At 56.1% G+C, this 16,294-nt stretch overlaps 3 protein-coding genes and 1 non-coding gene across 4 annotated transcripts; 1 reads left to right on the top strand and 3 right to left on the bottom strand.

The window, feature by feature from the left end:
* Positions 1 to 132: 132 nt before the first annotated feature.
* Positions 133 to 211, top strand: SCHCODRAFT_t212. The gene has a single exon. It is a non-coding gene; the product is annotated as a tRNA-Arg (tRNA).
* Positions 212 to 768: 557 nt separating this feature from the next.
* On the bottom strand, positions 769 to 2,594 carry SCHCODRAFT_02635807 (uncharacterized protein). Its single transcript, XM_003029089.2, has 4 exons — positions 2,109 to 2,594; positions 1,365 to 1,596; positions 1,168 to 1,302; positions 769 to 1,116 (listed from the first exon to the last, which is right to left on the bottom strand). The coding sequence occupies exons 1-4, from the start codon at positions 2,121 to 2,123 to the stop codon at positions 1,010 to 1,012; spliced, it is 489 nt and encodes a 162-aa protein (XP_003029135.1). The 5' UTR covers positions 2,124 to 2,594; the 3' UTR covers positions 769 to 1,009.
* On the bottom strand, positions 2,364 to 3,116 carry SCHCODRAFT_02046339 (uncharacterized protein). Its single transcript, XM_050341613.1, has one exon. The coding sequence runs from the start codon at positions 2,872 to 2,874 to the stop codon at positions 2,605 to 2,607; it is 270 nt and encodes an 89-aa protein (XP_050198357.1). The 5' UTR covers positions 2,875 to 3,116; the 3' UTR covers positions 2,364 to 2,604.
* Positions 3,117 to 3,283: 167 nt separating this feature from the next.
* Positions 3,284 to 15,796, bottom strand: SCHCODRAFT_0237245 (uncharacterized protein; the record flags this gene model as incomplete). The annotated part of the gene is made up of 45 exons (XM_003029090.1): positions 3,284 to 3,337; positions 3,605 to 3,785; positions 3,903 to 3,943; positions 3,999 to 4,051; positions 4,130 to 4,149; positions 4,204 to 4,277; positions 4,331 to 4,365; positions 4,417 to 4,495; positions 4,592 to 4,747; positions 4,798 to 5,081; positions 5,907 to 5,944; positions 5,981 to 6,005; positions 6,217 to 6,342; positions 6,392 to 6,399; positions 6,453 to 6,547; positions 6,594 to 6,613; positions 6,745 to 6,809; positions 7,075 to 7,159; positions 7,216 to 7,250; positions 7,869 to 8,098; positions 8,150 to 8,257; positions 8,311 to 8,419; positions 8,473 to 8,638; positions 8,696 to 8,798; positions 8,853 to 9,036; positions 9,082 to 9,124; positions 9,180 to 9,232; positions 9,536 to 9,608; positions 9,738 to 9,764; positions 9,813 to 9,991; positions 10,429 to 10,480; positions 10,856 to 11,048; positions 11,192 to 11,423; positions 11,537 to 11,592; positions 11,771 to 12,027; positions 12,277 to 12,384; positions 12,807 to 13,353; positions 13,388 to 13,419; positions 13,609 to 13,625; positions 13,685 to 13,710; positions 13,833 to 13,897; positions 13,972 to 14,662; positions 15,002 to 15,054; positions 15,167 to 15,719; positions 15,773 to 15,796. The coding sequence occupies 45 exons, from the start codon at positions 15,794 to 15,796 to the stop codon at positions 3,284 to 3,286; spliced, it is 5,655 nt and encodes a 1,884-aa protein (XP_003029136.1).
* Between the last annotated feature and the right edge of the window lie 498 nt (positions 15,797 to 16,294).

Below are 16,294 nucleotides of genomic sequence, written 5' to 3'. Positions count from 1 at the left end.
GCTGCCTCCGGATCATCTTTGGCTTGAGCTTCGGCACGGCATCCTTATTGACATTGCGCTTCCCTTACTTGTTGGTGCACACGCTTCTTCCGCAGCGCAGATTGAGGAAGGGCGGTCCCTCTTCCTTCTAACGGCCGCCTGGCGTAATGGCAACGCGTCTGACTACGATTCGGTAATCAGGAGATTGCAGGTTCGACCCCTGCGGTGGTCAATTCTCTTTTAAGAAGGATAGCACTCTTTTTGCGCTCTCCAACTCATCTCTTCCGTCCGGCTTACGTGGTCCTATGATCCTTATAATAAAGGAGAGTAATTAGTCAGCAGGGAGTCAAATCAAAAGTCAAACGGTCACAGTCAAACGTCACGCATCAACTTCAAGTCAAGCCGGGAGCGCGCCCACGGGGCCACGCTAGCGTGGCACCCTAGCCATTCAAGCCTGCCCGTGGTGCACGGGCTATCCGGCTAGTAGAAGTCTATTGCTCGATCCTACTTTAACTGCCCCCTCTTCGTTCCAACTGCTCCCTTCTCATACTCAATAGCTTCGGCCTGCAGAGCGCGCTGGAGCGGAATCTAGTAGATAGGCCAGAAGCACTTGTTTGGACGATGTCAATCCACAGCGACCACATGTGCGCTCTTTATGCCAGACGAGGTCGCGGCGAACGGCTTCCTCCGGCGATTCGCGAGCTCATGAGCATAGCACTAGTGCTGATGCCAGAGACCGACTCCCCTCCGGCGTGAACAGGCCTATGAGGCAAGACCTAATCGCTGCATTGCGCGGTCTCATTTCGTTTCGTCGGGAGGCCACGGACATCACACAGGCCCACACAGAAAGCTCCAGCTACCCGAATATAATATCACAAAATTTACAATCTGCTGCTTTTCTTTTCAACTTTAACGACTACAAGTCCCGCGTCCTTCCCGCAAGCAGCGGCCCTCGACACCACACACTCGCTCTCCAGACGCCGGTGCGCATACCCCGATGTGTCAGGGTACGATGGGCGAGCCGGAGCACTTAGACGGTGCCCGACTTGGCGATCTTGACCTGCGACTTGGGGGTGCCGGACGCGGTGCCGAGCGCCTCGATCTGCTTGACGATGTCCATGCCCTCGACGACCTCGCCTGCGCGGAACGTAAGCGAAGAGAAACTAGAGGGAGGAAGGAAGGACGCACCGAAGACAACGTGCGCGCCGTCGAGCCAGCCGGTCACGACGGTGGTGATGAAGAACTGGGAGCCGTTCGTGTTCTTGCCAGCGTTAGCCATGGAGAGGATGCCCGGCTTGGTGTGCTTGAGCTGGAAGTTCTCGTCTGTTCGGGAAGCGCATACAGTCAGCTTTCCGGTTCTCTCCTGACATAGTAAAGCGACGCACCAGCGAACTTCTCGCCGTAGATGGACTTGCCGCCGGTGCCGTTCCCGCGCGTGAAGTCACCGCCCTGGAGCATGAAGTTGGGGATGATGCGGTGGAAGGAGGAGCCCTCGTAGCCGAAGCCGTGCTCGCCGGTCGCGAGCTCGCGGAAGTTCTTCGCCGTCTTGGGGACGACGTCGTCGAAGAGCTTGAAGACGATGCGGCCGAGGGGCGCGCCGTCTTTCGTGATGTCGAACTGAAGAGGACGGGTAAGTACAATGTTCAAAGAAACGGATCATGGGCGCGGGGAGATCGGAAGGGGTGACGAGCAAGGTGGAGGGGGCGAGGGAGTGATCGGGGATGGAGGGAGGTCATGAACGCAGATCGGAGTGTTGTTACGCGAATGACGCGCTCCAGGCGATGGGGAGGGTGCGTTGGCGGGATGCTGAATGTACAAAAACCCCGCATATAGTCGGTGGTGACGCAGTCGCGTCATCTGCCCCGCAGGTGCGCGTCCGCCATCGCGCCGCATCCGACCCAGCCCGACACTTTCCCGCGCACTGACATCCTCAACGCCTGCGAGAACGATGAGGGGAGTCGATGTATGCGCCCATCTTCTCAACTATCGGGTTGGCAGGAACCCCTACGCATTGCATCCCGTCGCGATCTTGGCGATCCCACTCCGCCTATTATCTTTTCCCCTCCCATCGCCCCGCATCGCACGCGTCCACAGATTCGCAAGAACGAGAAAAAAGCAACCAGACTCACGTATACGTTGGACATGGTGACTGCAGGCGAAAAGATGCGTGGAGATCTGGGGCGATGGCACGACGTCCGGCTTATAAGGGCGCCCGGCGATCGCCGGTGGAGTGTCCAAGCGGAGTGGTGGCTGTGTCGTTGGTGGGTCCGCGCGGACCGCCGCTGCGCTGATGTCAGACCGTGCGCATTGCACCCTCCGTCCTTCCTAATCGCTCAGCCCATTGCGCTCGCCTCGCATCTACGTGTCGAACATCAGCTGTGTCCTCGCGCGCGTGTACCTGTGGGAGTTGGCACCGGCTCACCATCAGCCTCAAGCCTCGGGGCTCGTCGACCCACCCCATAGACAAGACGCCCTCGATGTCATCGGCCTCGCAATTTGCTCTCGTAGTCATTGCATCGCATCGCGAGCTCTGGGTGTCATTGCGGCTTTTGAGTCCGTCGACCGCGTCGTAACCCTCGACGTCATCTCGAAGCGGTGCGAGCTTTGGGCGCCTGCTTGCCCTCTTCAGGCTGGCGGCGAATCTGATCGCCCGGACACAGCAGCACGCTCGAGACCGCGGCGACGAACGTGGCTTGCGCTCGTCGAGCGGACGTTGCCTATATCTGGCGCTTCCGCGATCGTCTTCGGAAAGGACCAGATGCAGAGCGCATCTTCGAGCCTCTCGGTCAATACGGGTAGAGGAACGCGTGCGTCGAATGGCAGAACGGTCGCAGGGAAGGCAACTGAGTGCAGGCGAAACAGCAGGACCGGTGTCGTCCTAGCATACGGCGCCATAGGCCTAGTATCGGTGCTTGGTGATGCCCGCAATCCGGTACCTTTCGCCCTGAGCTGTTTGGCAGTGCTTCACCTCTAGTGTATGCCGTTATTCCCAATGCACCAATCTGTTAGATGCGAAAGGAGAGGGGGAAAGCCACTGTATCTTGTATGCTGAAGAGGACGGCTCGGCGTGGATGATTGCGGTGGGATGTCGGACATGGGAAGTCGAACCAAACGGTGCCGGCGTCGGCAAATGCCGCATTCTGATCACATGACATGTTGAACTTGGGTGACGACGGTGTATTGCCATGCCCTGGAAGCCTCTGGGTTGTTCGCTGCTCCAAATCACGCGTCATATTAGCCTGTTCATCATATCAGTATTCACATCAAAGGTACAACAGGACGATACAGATTGATACTAGTATCATCAGCGAATAACCGCCTTCGGCACGTCCCTCAGATCCACGCACGACTGCGATACCTGCTCGACATGGATCTGAATCGGACTGCAGCGCTTCACCGTGCTGCGACGTCCTTCCGTACTTGAGCTTCGTCGTCCTTCAATACTCGAGCTTCGTCGCTCTTCCCTGTTGCTGAAGGTAGGCGTGGACGGGCTGCGTTCTGCTCGCTCTCGCCATGCCGAGTTCCTTCCACCCCACGCTTCGGCCCGTCCACCCCACGCCTCCGCGCGTCCATCCCTTCCTCCCCAGCTCGAGCCCCGATCTCCCCAACTCGAGCCCCGACTTACTCTCCTCCCCTCCACCGGCGCCATTTCCGCATCTCCCTCCTGCCCTCCTCCCCTTCCCAACACCGCACGCACGTGCACGAGGACGGCGGCGAGCGCGGCCGCGGGCGGGATGCAGTCGTTGAAGAAGTAGTTCGAGACGTGGTTGGTGCCGTAGGTGATCTGGGCGATGAGGACGATGAAGCTGGGGCGCGGTGTGAGCGGAGGTTGAAGGGTGGGGAGGGGACAGGAGAAGGGTGGGGTTGGAAGACGGCGAAGGAGGAGGAATGAGGGACGAAGGACGTGAGAGGGGTATACGCACGTGTAGAAGGCGGCGCTTTCGGCCATAATGGTAACTACGGACTGAGAAAGCGTTAGTTTAAGGAAGGAGACATGAACGGGTTACGAATCAGCTTACCCTAACTGATCTGCTACCGCTGAACTGCGCAGCTTGTCGCTGGACACGGCCGACTTCGTAGATAATCATGGCTGACGAGCGCAACCGCCAATTAGAGGCAAGTAAAGACGTTCAACAGCATGCGCGCGCACCTGTACAATAGACATTGATACTATGAGCGGATTCGTCAAAGCGTGGGCGAGAGGCAGAGTAGAGATGGGCATACCAAATTGTCAGGACGGACTGAGCCATCCTCCACCGATGGAGTGAAGTCAGCGTGGCGGGATCCATCATCTCGTACTACGGTGCGTTGTCAGAGGATGTAACGAAGGCCGAACGAGGATATGACTTACTGCGCCGTATGCGTATGTCACTCCGACCGCAGAAACTGAGGGGGGCGATTTAGGTCGAATCAGTCCTCATCCGAATACGCCCATACCGAGAAGGAGAAGGAGAGCGGTGATTGGAAGTATGATCACGCTCTTCTTGTGATTCCAGATCACATATACGCGTGCAACCTGATGAGACAGCAGTCAGAGATCATCCTGAAGATGAAACCATGAACGAGAAAGAAGTGTAGACCACGACCCTCGATTGCGATAATCTGCACCCACCACAAATAGATCTGCAATGGTCACTGTGGCGCTGTGGAAAGCGGATCTTAAGACTTCGCTCGGGCCCGTGATGTTGGCGTAGAAGTAATCCGCGTGCTGTCCGCCTTCCCAAACTATGAACGCTTGAAAGGCGCGGATGACGATGCAGATCCATTGCTACACAGATTCAGTGAGTAGTTTGTGCCCATTGAGAACAATAGACTTACGCCGGTGATCATCGCTGATAGCATGATCAAGCCAGCAAAGAGAAGCCGCTCGCCCAGTCTGCCGGTGCGGCGCACCGTCTCCGAATGCGGGCGAAGGGTCAAGAGATAGATCATCGCCAGAACGAGAGCGATGTAGATCCCAAAGAGCACGGACTGCACGGCGAGCGCCGCGAGCTTCATTTGCGCTTCTAGTCCCGTGGCCATCTCTGGCGGAGTTCTGCGCTCGCGTCGTCGGGGGTCGAGCGAAGAGGTGGAGGAAGAGTGAAGAGACGGCAGCGGGTGATCTTCAAGAGCGAATGAAGTGTGATATAGGCCATATGGCTGTGCACTCGAGCAGTGGAGATAGATGCATCTAGTTTCCCAGGAGCGCTAAGACGATATTGGCCTGTCAAGGAGAGCGGTGTATAATCGATGAATTGGGCGTGTCGAAGAAGCCGGTATTCAGGGACGAGTCGTATTCAGTGAAGCGTGAAGAACTTCGACAGCAATTCCTGGAAGTCATTTATGAGGGGACGTGCGCGCTGCATGCGATTCCATCTCATACATCATGACCATGGCATCCGCGCGATAGTCGCATGCTCGGCGCCTGCAGGCGGGCGCTACATGGAAGTCGGCCAACGTCCTAGCGCTCCTCTCGATGTCCCATGCCGCGTTGTAATTTGTATCTCAAACGAAAGGTACGGGCGCTATCCTCACTCTGGTTACGATGACGGTCGGGAGGAAGGTGCAGACGAGCGACACTGGAGTCCTCGGGATCGTCCGAGCCGAAGGTCGGCACGATCATTATGTGGCGTAAGCACTTGTCCCTTCGTCACTCTTCCTCCGCCGTCCAGGCATTCCTACGCAACGAATATACTGTACAATTCCGCATTGCTATGGTGGTAATGATACTAGTGATGTGGTACGAAAGTCTATCCCGGTGGATGTGATACTATCGTGGAGCGTCTCGGATGCGGGGGCGATTACAATGGTGGTCAATGGTATGTTCGATTCTGTCCGTGGATGGGCCTCTTGATAGAGGTTAATCATCATGCGAGATAGGAGCGTGATAGAGAGACTTGGGATCGAGTGAGCGGGATGAATAATTGCGGTCGCGACCGAGCGCGCACCTGTTGGCCAATGTTCCGAGGCAGCCTCGGAGATATGGCTAGCGATGCTTGAGTCAGTTGCGCATACAACGCACATGTATGTGACCTTACCGTAGCAACCTGGGGGAAATGGTGAGTCTCGTGAAGGCGGAGATGATCTGGCGCTCACATAGTAGGTAATAACGTTCGCAGCATTCAATAGACCCATAAACCTGAATGAAATCAGCTTCGGAACGGAGGAGATGGGTAGCCTGATCTTGGCGCACCCAAAATATAGGCATGCTGGATCGCGATGAGTATAGTCTTGATCAGCCGTGAAGAGTTAGCGCACCGTCTCGTAACAGGACGCGCGAAAGCGCCATCTTCGGCTCACGCACGGCTTCCATGGTTTTGAACGCCGTCAGCACGAACACAATGAGGTCGAAGACCATTAAGATAATCCACACCGCGGACATCCCTGCGAGAACCTAAGTCGGCTGACGATGAAGTTCGAAAGCAAGACTTACAGTGCACGCTGCGCTCGCATTGATCAGTTGGTCTATGCCTCGGAGTACCCTGCGCACGCACCTCGAGTCGGGTACGTATAGGACGAGACAGCTCATTCCGCTCCCATTCTTGAGTTTTCGTAAGTCGAAGTCTCCGTCTTGGTTGGCGACAGCCCACTACGCGCGGATTAGAACGATGATAATGGAATGACGACGGACTGACCCCAGACACGGCGATCCCAGCTACTAGGTATCCCAAGAGGGCGATCAACAGACGCTTATTGTGCCCATATATTGCATAAACACGCCTGATCATGAGTGCTGTATGTACCGCTTGGTGAGCACCTTCGCGCGAGTCAACGCGGCATGCTTACCGGAGACGGCCACCTGAATGGCAGCAACACAGGCCGAATCGATGTAGTTGATTTTTTGACATGTCCTGAGCGTATGGTCATCGTCAAAAATGTGTCTTCTTGACGAGCAGGTCATTCACATACACCTGGGATGTGAATTAGCCGAGGGCGGTCAATCGGTCGATTGACTGCAAAGCATACTAAGGATGGTAGATCGAAGAAGTTGAGGGCAGTCGTTGCGACGACGAGCGAAAGCGTTGAATAGCGGAAAGCAAAGAAGATGTACAGCCTGCGGCGTTTGACGTGATGCCAGAGAAGTTTGATTTCCGGGCCTACGCAATGGAGGCGCACGTTAGATGCTGCATCGGGCTCCGGAAGTACAGGCTGAGGAAGATACACTCGCCTATAGTGATGGCATAGTCGTATAGGAGAAGCGCTACAGATAGGATGACATCATAAGCAGGACGAGGACCAGGGGGCGAGCGTACTCACACATGCCAACCAAGTCCAATGCCCTATTCACGAAGCTACGCAATACATTAGTGGATGCCCGAGATTCGCAGAGATGAAGGTGCTTACAGGCCCTGAGCGTGAAGCTCCTGGGGGGATAACCCCATAGTCTTCGAGGGGGCGGGCGAAGGGAAGAAGCAAAACGATCGCCAGCCTATATGAGTGCTATAGGGGTTGCACTTAGACAGTTCCGCGCTCCGCGCGACGCATGTCTGGACCCGTCTTCGGGTGCGAACTGCTAGACAGTTCATTAACTTTCATGACGTCCGGCTTCCCCTGACGGCAGGGGTGTCACATTCAGCCGGTCGGCTTGGAGACCAAAAGTCGACCACCGGCTTCACGATGGAGGTGAGTAGAAAGAGGAGAAGGACGTGCTGGCCGGACTCGAAGCACGCGCGTTCACCTCCGAGGACTGCTTTAGTGGACGAGTTGGTGCAGCCCTGCACTGAGTACGCACGTGTTGCGCGAAAGAAAGGTAGTTCACCCAGCGCTTCAAGTTGAGCGGATCGCAAACTACTAAAGGCGGGAATCGGGCTGCGGCGCAACAGGAAGCGCCTTTGCCAAGCATGGCGAGTTCATACCATCAGTCGTCTATCCAACAGGAAGATGAAGTCCCGAGGTTGTCCTTCGCTGACGAAGTCGCTGTGCTCTTCCTACTCAGGGAGGCCAGCATCAAGGTTTCCGAAGTCGAGCTGTCGTCGCGTCCGACGCCGAGTAGAGAAGCACGTCGACCACCCCAGGCCGATTCGCGTCGTGTGCTTGTCATGCCGGTACGGATCGTCTCGCCGATATGAACAGTTGGAATATAATGTGTTGGCGAGCTTTGTGCCGCAGAGATGATGACGACGACGGTGGGGTATATCCCCTGAGTGATAATCTGTAAGTGTGCCTGCGAGTTTTCTACGCGAACGCTCACCGCTATGGCCGGCATCACAGGCCCCATCATCGCCGCTGGTCCCATATGTGTAAGGTCGCTGTCGAAGGCGCCGTTGATGTCGGCGAGAACGACTGCTAAGTAGATTATCTGAGAAAGCGCATTAGCACTCATGCCACGTCGCGAATTGCAGGCTCGCGCACCCAGATAGCGCTGTAGATTACGCCCGACTCGACTAGCAAAAGGAGGATTTTCTCCACTCGTGTTTGGGCTACACCGCCGAGCGAGGATTTGACGTTGCGCCGGTACTCCCTGAGACGGCAAAATGTGAGAGTATGACGCTTCCCAGGGGCGCGCATACGCACCAGACCTTGTAGCCCACCAAAGCAGTCGAGAGAACGTTTGTGAGGATGACAGGAAGAATGGTGAGGAAGGCGCGCGAGTAGTTGGCACTTTGCTCAGGAAGATTCGCAGCATAAGCCATCCAGCCAAACTTCGTGTACGAATATGCGAGTTCGGCGATACTTCCGGCTGGGAGGGGGTATGAGTGAATGCCCTGTCGGCACGCAGGAGCGTATCTTGGCTTACACGCCGTGCATACTATGGCGCCGACGAGTACCGTGCGGACCCGATTGCTTCGCGGCCACAGGATCCACGCCCTCCAGACGACAACGACGTCCGACAGAACATGCTACACAAGGAAGGCGTAAGCCGCGCAACTATCTTCATGTAGATCGGAGCTCACGTTAATCCTCACGATTACCAGCAAGGGAGCGGCGACGTGGCGAAGGATATCGTAGACATCCGGCCGAAACGCCGCTAGCGCTACGGCGATTTCGAGATGGAAGTTGACCATGAACCATACAGTCGAGACGACGAAAAGCAGCGTGATGATTATCAGGAGGAAGTAGCCGTTCGAGGTTCGACGTCTACAAGAAGGTTAGGGAGAATTTGCGTGCAAGTCTTCTACTCACGCAAGCGTAGAGATGGCTGCCAGATAGACCGCAACATGGATGCCTGTAGTATGTTTATCATCTTCCGCGTCGAATACAGGCGTAATGGCGCCGCGTACCATAGAAAGCCGAGAGCATCATGATGAAATTGGTATGCTCGCGGTATATCCGACTGTAAAAATCTAGTAAAGGGTTGGATATCATGAGGTGGATGACAGCGCAGGTGAGTCAGTACCCGACATATATGTGCGACACCTTGGAAGATCTGTCCTTGCGGTACAGTTGACGAGACGCCGCTTAGCGTAGCGAAACAGCCGATCCAGGTAGTGAGATGGGAGGGTGATGGGGCGTCACTCAAAGCACATGTCGAGAATATCTTTCGTCAATGGAGTAGCAAGTATTGCAGAGATCTTCGTCAGTTCTGGGTGATTGTATATGCATGTTGGGGGATCAACTTGCGTATGGGCATGCACACCAAGCGATGGTTTTCCGAGGCGCCGCCGAAGCTGACGTGTGCGCGACCGTGAAGACAGATACGAGCTGAAGCGCTGATGTACCGCATGTCAGGGGCTTGTGAGTTCAGTGGCATGGCAGTGGCATGGCATCTGAGCCACAGCCGCTGCTTAACCAGTCAGAGTCGAAGTATCGAGTCGGTTCTGATGAAAGCAAAGACGCACGGAGACTCAAAATTTCTGACGCACATGCTTGATGAGGTGTATAGCAAGTCGGTACCGGTAGGCGCTCAGACTGACCAAAGAGAACAAGCGCTGTGCTCATTGCTAAGAGCAAGCCCCCAGAGCGGTGGACGTCCGCGTAGCTGGCGCTGGTGCCCGGAGCGGCAGAGATTGCATCCCGAGGCTTAGTATCCTTGATGGACGAGAAACCAGAGAAGAGGGGTGCGTCGATTTGGGTAGGTATTGACATCGCTGGTCTACGTAGGTCGAGAAGCCTGCCACCGAATCGCACTCGACAACAGATGACGAGCGATGATTAGAACGTTCATAAGAGCATTCTATTTGGCTTGAGTGTCATAGAACATCGGACGAGCCTGCGAGGCCTAGTTGAGATGGTGGTTAGGTCCAAGTCGTGGCATGCGCCTCCGACTCCGGGCCGTGGCCGGACCGTGTCGTCGACGCTCAGGCCTCGTCTCCGACGTCCATCATAATGCCTAAGTCGGTCGCTATGACTCCTCTCCTTGAACCTCTTGAAGAAGCTTTGACTGCACGGACTCCCGTCATGAAGATCGAAATGAGTTACACGTGCGTGGATGCACTCTCCGTCGTCCGCGTCCCCCGCCGATGCTGATCGACTCCCCCGCAGCGACATTCCAAGGTTATATTCCCTAGAAATGGATGCTCGCCAACGTACTGGGCACGCACACGCAGCTCCATGAAAAGAGCTTCTACGACTCGCATGGGAGCTTGACAATTGGGGCAGGAGGAGAAGACCTACAGCGCCAGGCCCTGCCAGTCGTGCGTCGTCAATCGTTCATCCTTCCCAACCACCTGACACGACCTCTAGCGCTTACTTCGGGGGCTCCTACTGCTCATGATGAGGTACATCACCATGCACGCAACGTTGATCAAGGCTCCTACCCTCTCGGCACTTCATACTCGGGCACCCGTCCCTTCGCCTTCCTCGACAGGCTTGACGCGGGGGCGCGACCATGCGCGTTCGATAACCGAAGCTCTCTCCAGTCTCCAGTCCAACTCCCCGCTGAGTTCCACAATGCCCGACAACTTCATGCAATATCAAAGATGGGATGTCGGCGTGCGAAGGAGGATTAGGTACGTACCCTCCCAGACGCAGCCGCCCGAAACCCTCACAGAGCGCACAGATGCTGCACAACCCTCAACCCTCAACCCGCCCGCGAGAGCAAGCTCAAGGGGCGTCTGTCCGTCGTCGTCGCGCATGTAGTCACCGTCTTTGGACCGGTTTGACCTTGCGAGCTTGGAGCTGGACGTACGTCGTCGCGCGCTCGGCTTTTCCTGCCCGCGGTTGGTGTAGTGCTACGCTCTTCCGCCATCGTTGGTGCGGCTACATGTTCCGGAGCTCCAGACAAATGACGACGGCATCGTTGCGTCCATTGTGCGCTCTTCTTTCCTCCCCTTTTGACTCTAAGCTGACGTACATTCAAGCGAGAGCAGTCGCCAAAGCATACGCAGTCGCTCTCGCTACCATTGTTCGCGCTCTTACTCAGTAGCCCGCCCATGCTTCGCGAGTACCCGTACGGCTGGCTACCATCGCGCTGCTCGGGCTTCTGCACCGCCGCGTCAAGCATCGGCGGGCAGACCACCGGGAGCGCGTCATCGTCCATCATGTCGCCGTCTCTCATCTCGTCGCACCCGGCACCTCTCCGACGCCTTGACCGGGATCTGCACCATCATCCACGTCTCAACTTTTGACGTCCTGGCCGCGCCTAAGCTGCTCGTGCAGTATCCTAAGCGCCTGGCGCCGTGGCTTGCCCTAGCCGCACGATCCTCGTCCGTCGTTGGTGTCGCATGCTACCTCGACGCGGCGTAGTTCGACCGCCTGAGAACTCTTCAGGGCTTGACTGCTTGGGGTTCTCGTCAAATGTCTTCGTAGGGCGTCTAATCAATTGTTTCCTCGCGGATGCATCTACAGATGCTATCCACGAGCGACGTCGGGCGTGTCGGTCATGTCTAGACGCTTTTGAGGTCGGGGCATGCGACGAGGAAGTTGATCGCACCGACGCGGACGGCAAGCTCGACGCGATGGTCGACAATAGGTGCGAGGCCTGATCCCTGCCCATACTCGAGTAGCGGGCTGGCAGGATGAGTTGGGGGAGGGCGCGGAATGGCGGGGTTGACAGGGCGAGGAACAGCTTCTGCCGCGTGCATAACCAGATCGTCGAACATGCACCGACCACGCCACACATCCGCCATGCGAGACGACCAACGTGTCCATCTAGAACGCGAGCGAGCTTGGCGTTCGTCGTAGCATTCTCTGCCCGTGCCATTCAAGCCGGCCGGTCGGTTTACGGGCGCGCCTTCCGTATGGTGGGCTTGCTGACGAAGGCGGGTCGCCTTTCAACCCGGTCGTGGCTTGTCTACCCTGTCGGACGGCGGGCTCGCCTACATCTCGGTGGAAAGTATCCCCTGTCCTCACCGATGCCGATGCTGGTCAGTCCGATGAAGCAGCGCAGGTACCTGCATACCACCACCCTGCTGTTGTCGCCCTACGACTGCGTCTCACCGCGGTGCTTCTGGCGCGTTGGAGGAAGAAGTTCTCGCAGTATGCTGAGGCGCTCGACGGAGGGCTGGGCGTGCACTATCCCGAGGTCGACACGTATGTCCAGGATATCTATGTCTTGTTTGTATGTCCGCTTCCGTGTGGACTCAATGCGAACGATATACAAATGCCTAACAAGCAGTATTGTTATGAAGCTGGCTTGGCGTAGCCACAAATGGTTCGTAAACGAGAATACTGGAAGGCAAGGCGCTCGCACCACATTGAATAAGGATATAATTTCAACCAGTCAAGTTAGTTGACGATTTCGTTCACTACAGTCGTGATCAGCGTTTGTCTATGCAGCGAGGTGGACACCCTACAGGGATGATTGTACGGGGCAACGCGAAGCTCCCTACGCGATCTACTGTGGTTCTCGCTAGAAGTCAACGAGCAGAGCGCAAATGTGGCATCGGCGATTAGCATAGCCAGGTTATTTCGAGCCTCGTCATCAAGCTCCCGCGCCTCCATGAGCTTCGCCACCGAAAAGCGCTCACGTAGCCCTGCTACGGATGCCTTCAACCGAGCAGCCAAAGCCACGCCTGACTCGACTTCTTCCGATATCTCCTGGATCTTAGGAGGGACGACGGAGAAGGCTGTCTCCCTAGGCGTCCAGCTCGGGCCCAGAATGCTCATGACGAGAAAATGGATGATGGGAGGATAGGCAAACTTGTCGAAAACGTATCGCTTGAAGTCCGCCAGCGAGTCCAGCAGTTCCCCACCGGAAGTGATGATGTCGTCCAAGCTCAGTTGTAGAACATTGTAGCGGGCGATCAATTTAGCGCTGGTCGAGTTGAATAATGTTGGTTCACAGCGGATGGCGTCTACGACGGTGCACACGACTTCGTAGTAAGCTGCTAGCACATCGCCTACGAGTTTGGAGTACACGTGCAGGCGACGCATTTCTTCCAGTCCTCGTGGGCATAGTTTGTGTTCCGGATAGGCGCCAGCGAGATAGCGCACTACCCAATGACAGTCTGAGCTAAGACGGCTGATGCGGCGATATATCTCCTCGGCCATTTCCTGCTCCTCGTAAAGCGGCATCTGGGAAGGGATCAGAGCTCATGACACAACGTACCGAGTGAGAGAGCCTTACCCCGGGGTTCACGCCTTTGAGCATGATGGTCAAGAGTGAAGGAAATCAAGCGCCGCACAGCAGCAACGTTGTCGCATCCACGGTCACGTGGCACCCATGAGTTATAACCCGTCGACCTGCGCAGTCAATGGTTGGCAGAGCTCTCACGCGTACTACCATCGATCGCGTCGTGGACCCAGTCCTGCATCCGGCCCCCGCCTTACCTATCGAGTGACGGCACCTTCGCGGAAAGGAGTTGAAACATCGTGCTGGATGCTTGACTGGACCTGTGTCGTATACCTTTCTAGGCTGAGCTCGTATGATGTCTAGGGACTCTGTGTCGTATTCGCATGTTTACTATTGCGTAGACTCCCGACAAGACATGTGGCTTCTGTCGAGTCTACATCGCGGAGAATCGTAGAGATTGAAGAGAAACGTCGGTACGGACATCGTCGAAAGTCACGCTCATCGTGTTGTTTGGAGCCTTGTATAAGATGGCAGCGAACCCGCTCACTGCACGCTTCGTCAGTAATGTTCCCATTCTCAATCGAAGAACCATACCGGATCAAAGGGTGGCGCGTATTGACCTATACGCGCCGCTGTTTCGCGTGCACTAGTGGTGTACGAGTAAACGGCGAATGCAGCGTCGTCGACCAGCATCCCCAGCTCATGTCGGGCCTCCGCATCGAGCTCCCTCGCCTCTCTGAGCTTGGCCATCGAGAAGTGCTCTCGCAGCCCTGCTACGGACTCCCTCAATCGAGCGGCCAGAGCCACTATAGACTCAACTTCTTCCCAAATCTCCTGGATTTTGGGTGGGACGTAGAAGAAGGCCTTCTCCTTTGGCGTCCATGTTGGGCCCAGAATTTTCGCGACGAAGGAACGGATGGCAGAGGAATAACAGAAGGTGTCGAGGACGTACTGCTTGAAGTCCAGCAGCGAATCGAGCAGCCGCCCACCAGAAGTGATGATGCGCTCTAAGTTGCTCTGCAGATCATCGTATTGGGTGATGAGCTTGGTGCCAGTGGCGTCGAACGAGTCAGGTTCGCAGAGGATGGCATCTACGGCAGTGCTCAAGATGTCGTGGAAAGCCGCAAGCGCGTCAACTATCAGATTGGCATATTCGTGAAGACGGCGCATCTCCTCCTGACCTCGCGCGCATAGCACGTTCTCAGGAGTCGCGCCAGAGAGAAATTGGTCCACCCAATGGCAGGCGAAGTCGATACGGGTGAGGTTGCCGTACATCTCTCCGGCGATCTCCTGCTCTATATAGAGAGGCATCTGCAGGATTATCAGCGCTGAAGTCCCTGAGGAGCGCATGAGACTCGGTTACCCCAGGCCGTACGCCTTTTGGCATGATGGACGGGATGAGAGGGATTTAAGCGCCGCACATTAGCGCTGTTGTTGGTTTCACGGCCACGTGATGGAGAACGACTGGCGTGAGAATCTGTTGTATAGAGATCCTGAACTTTGTACAAAGAAGATCCAGACTCTACATGATCACCAGTGAGAGACATCGGGTGCGCTGCCCATACAGCGTCAGAGGGAGTTAAAGAATCGGTTCACTGTTGTCGTAGTTAGCACTCGTAACTGCAGCAGCGAGAACTACATCATACTCACGTAGGTGGACAGCGGAACGAAATCTCCGATTGCGCCTTGCTGCATTCCGCGCGCTAGAGGTACACGAGCAAAGGGCATATGCAGCGTCGTCAACTAGCACTGCAAGCTTATGGCGAGCGTCCTCATCTAGGCCCCTGGCCTCCCTGAGTTTCGCGATCGAGAAACGTTCTCGTACGCCGGAAACTGACAATTTGAGCCGAGCAGCTAAAGCCACGCCCGCCTCGACCTCTTCCAACATCTCCTGAACCTTCGGAGGAACGATGGCGCAGGCCTTTTCTCGGGGCGTCCAGCTCGGTCCCAGGATATTCATGACCACAAAATGGGTGAAGGGCGGATACGAGAACCTTCCAACGACGTACTGCTTGAAGTCCGCCAGGGTGTCCAGCAGCTGCGCGCCGGACGTGATTGTCTGCTCCAGGCTACGCTGTAGGGCATCGTAGCGGGTGATCAGGTCGGCGCAGGACGAGTCAAATGTTGCATGGTCGGAGCGGATGGCTCTGACGACGGTGCACAATATTCCGTAGTAGGCCGCGAGCGCATCGACTACGAGTTCCGAGTACTCGTGGATACGGAGCAGTTCATCGCGTCCTCGTGGGCATAGTCTGTTCTCTGGATAGGCACCGGCGAGATAGCGAGATACCCAATGACAGTCTGAGCTGATGTTGCTGAGACGGCAATACATCTCCTCTGCCATCTCCTGCTCTTCAAAGAGCGGCATCTACCAAGTGATCAGGCTCGACTGCGACGGCGATCCGGATAAGTGAGACCTACACCGCGTTTCACGCCTCTCTGCATAATTGTGCAAGTAAAGGTATAGAGAAGGTCGTTGGGCGCCGCATATTAGGCGCCGGCATGGTATTGCGAGATCAAGGAGGGTCGGACCGCGCACGCGGACCATCACGCCGTCACGTCACGATTTTGGCCATTGTTCTTCTGACCGCCATCACCGTTGCACGCCCTGTCTTTCTCTTACGCTCGGGCGCTTCATAAACCCCTCCTGAACCTACAAAGAGACGATCCTGATTATGCTACAAGGCTGATGCTGGTTCACTGACAAATTGGTGGGCCGAATGTCGCCCAGGAGACGTCCGACTCGCACACCCAGTAATACAGGCCGGCAACTGTTATGCTTTTTTCCTGCGCATGACGCCCCGATATCCTCTGCTAACTTACTGAGTGCTGCTCCCGGTCCTCTGTCGACCAACCCGACGCGCTTCTGAATCCTAGTACACCGGCGCTCTGGGCCGCACAGCTGACCTTCGACTACATAACGTTATCCTGACTCAAGGGACG

Source organism: Schizophyllum commune (genome assembly GCF_000143185.2).
Source record: "Schizophyllum commune H4-8 unplaced genomic scaffold SCHCOscaffold_10, whole genome shotgun sequence".
Taxonomy (NCBI): Eukaryota; Fungi; Basidiomycota; class Agaricomycetes; order Agaricales; family Schizophyllaceae; genus Schizophyllum; species Schizophyllum commune.
Note: the sequence above shows the minus strand (reverse complement) of the source record. Positions and strands in the feature narration are given on the sequence as shown.

What these genes read in the sequence shown, in the direction of transcription:
- SCHCODRAFT_02635807 (XM_003029089.2), bottom strand. An exon ending in CTACGGCGAGAAGTTCGCTG is followed by an intron (nt 1,303 to 1,364) that starts GTGCGTCGCTTT and finishes CTTCCCGAACAG; the next exon opens with ACGAGAACTTCCAGCTCAAG. An exon ending in CGGCGCGCACGTTGTCTTCG is followed by an intron (nt 1,117 to 1,167) that starts GTGCGTCCTTCC and finishes CGTTCCGCGCAG; the next exon opens with GCGAGGTCGTCGAGGGCATG.
- SCHCODRAFT_02046339 (XM_050341613.1), bottom strand. Translation starts at nt 2,874, where the DNA reads ATGGCGCCGTATGCTAGGACGACACCGGTCCTGCTGTTTCGCCTGCAC.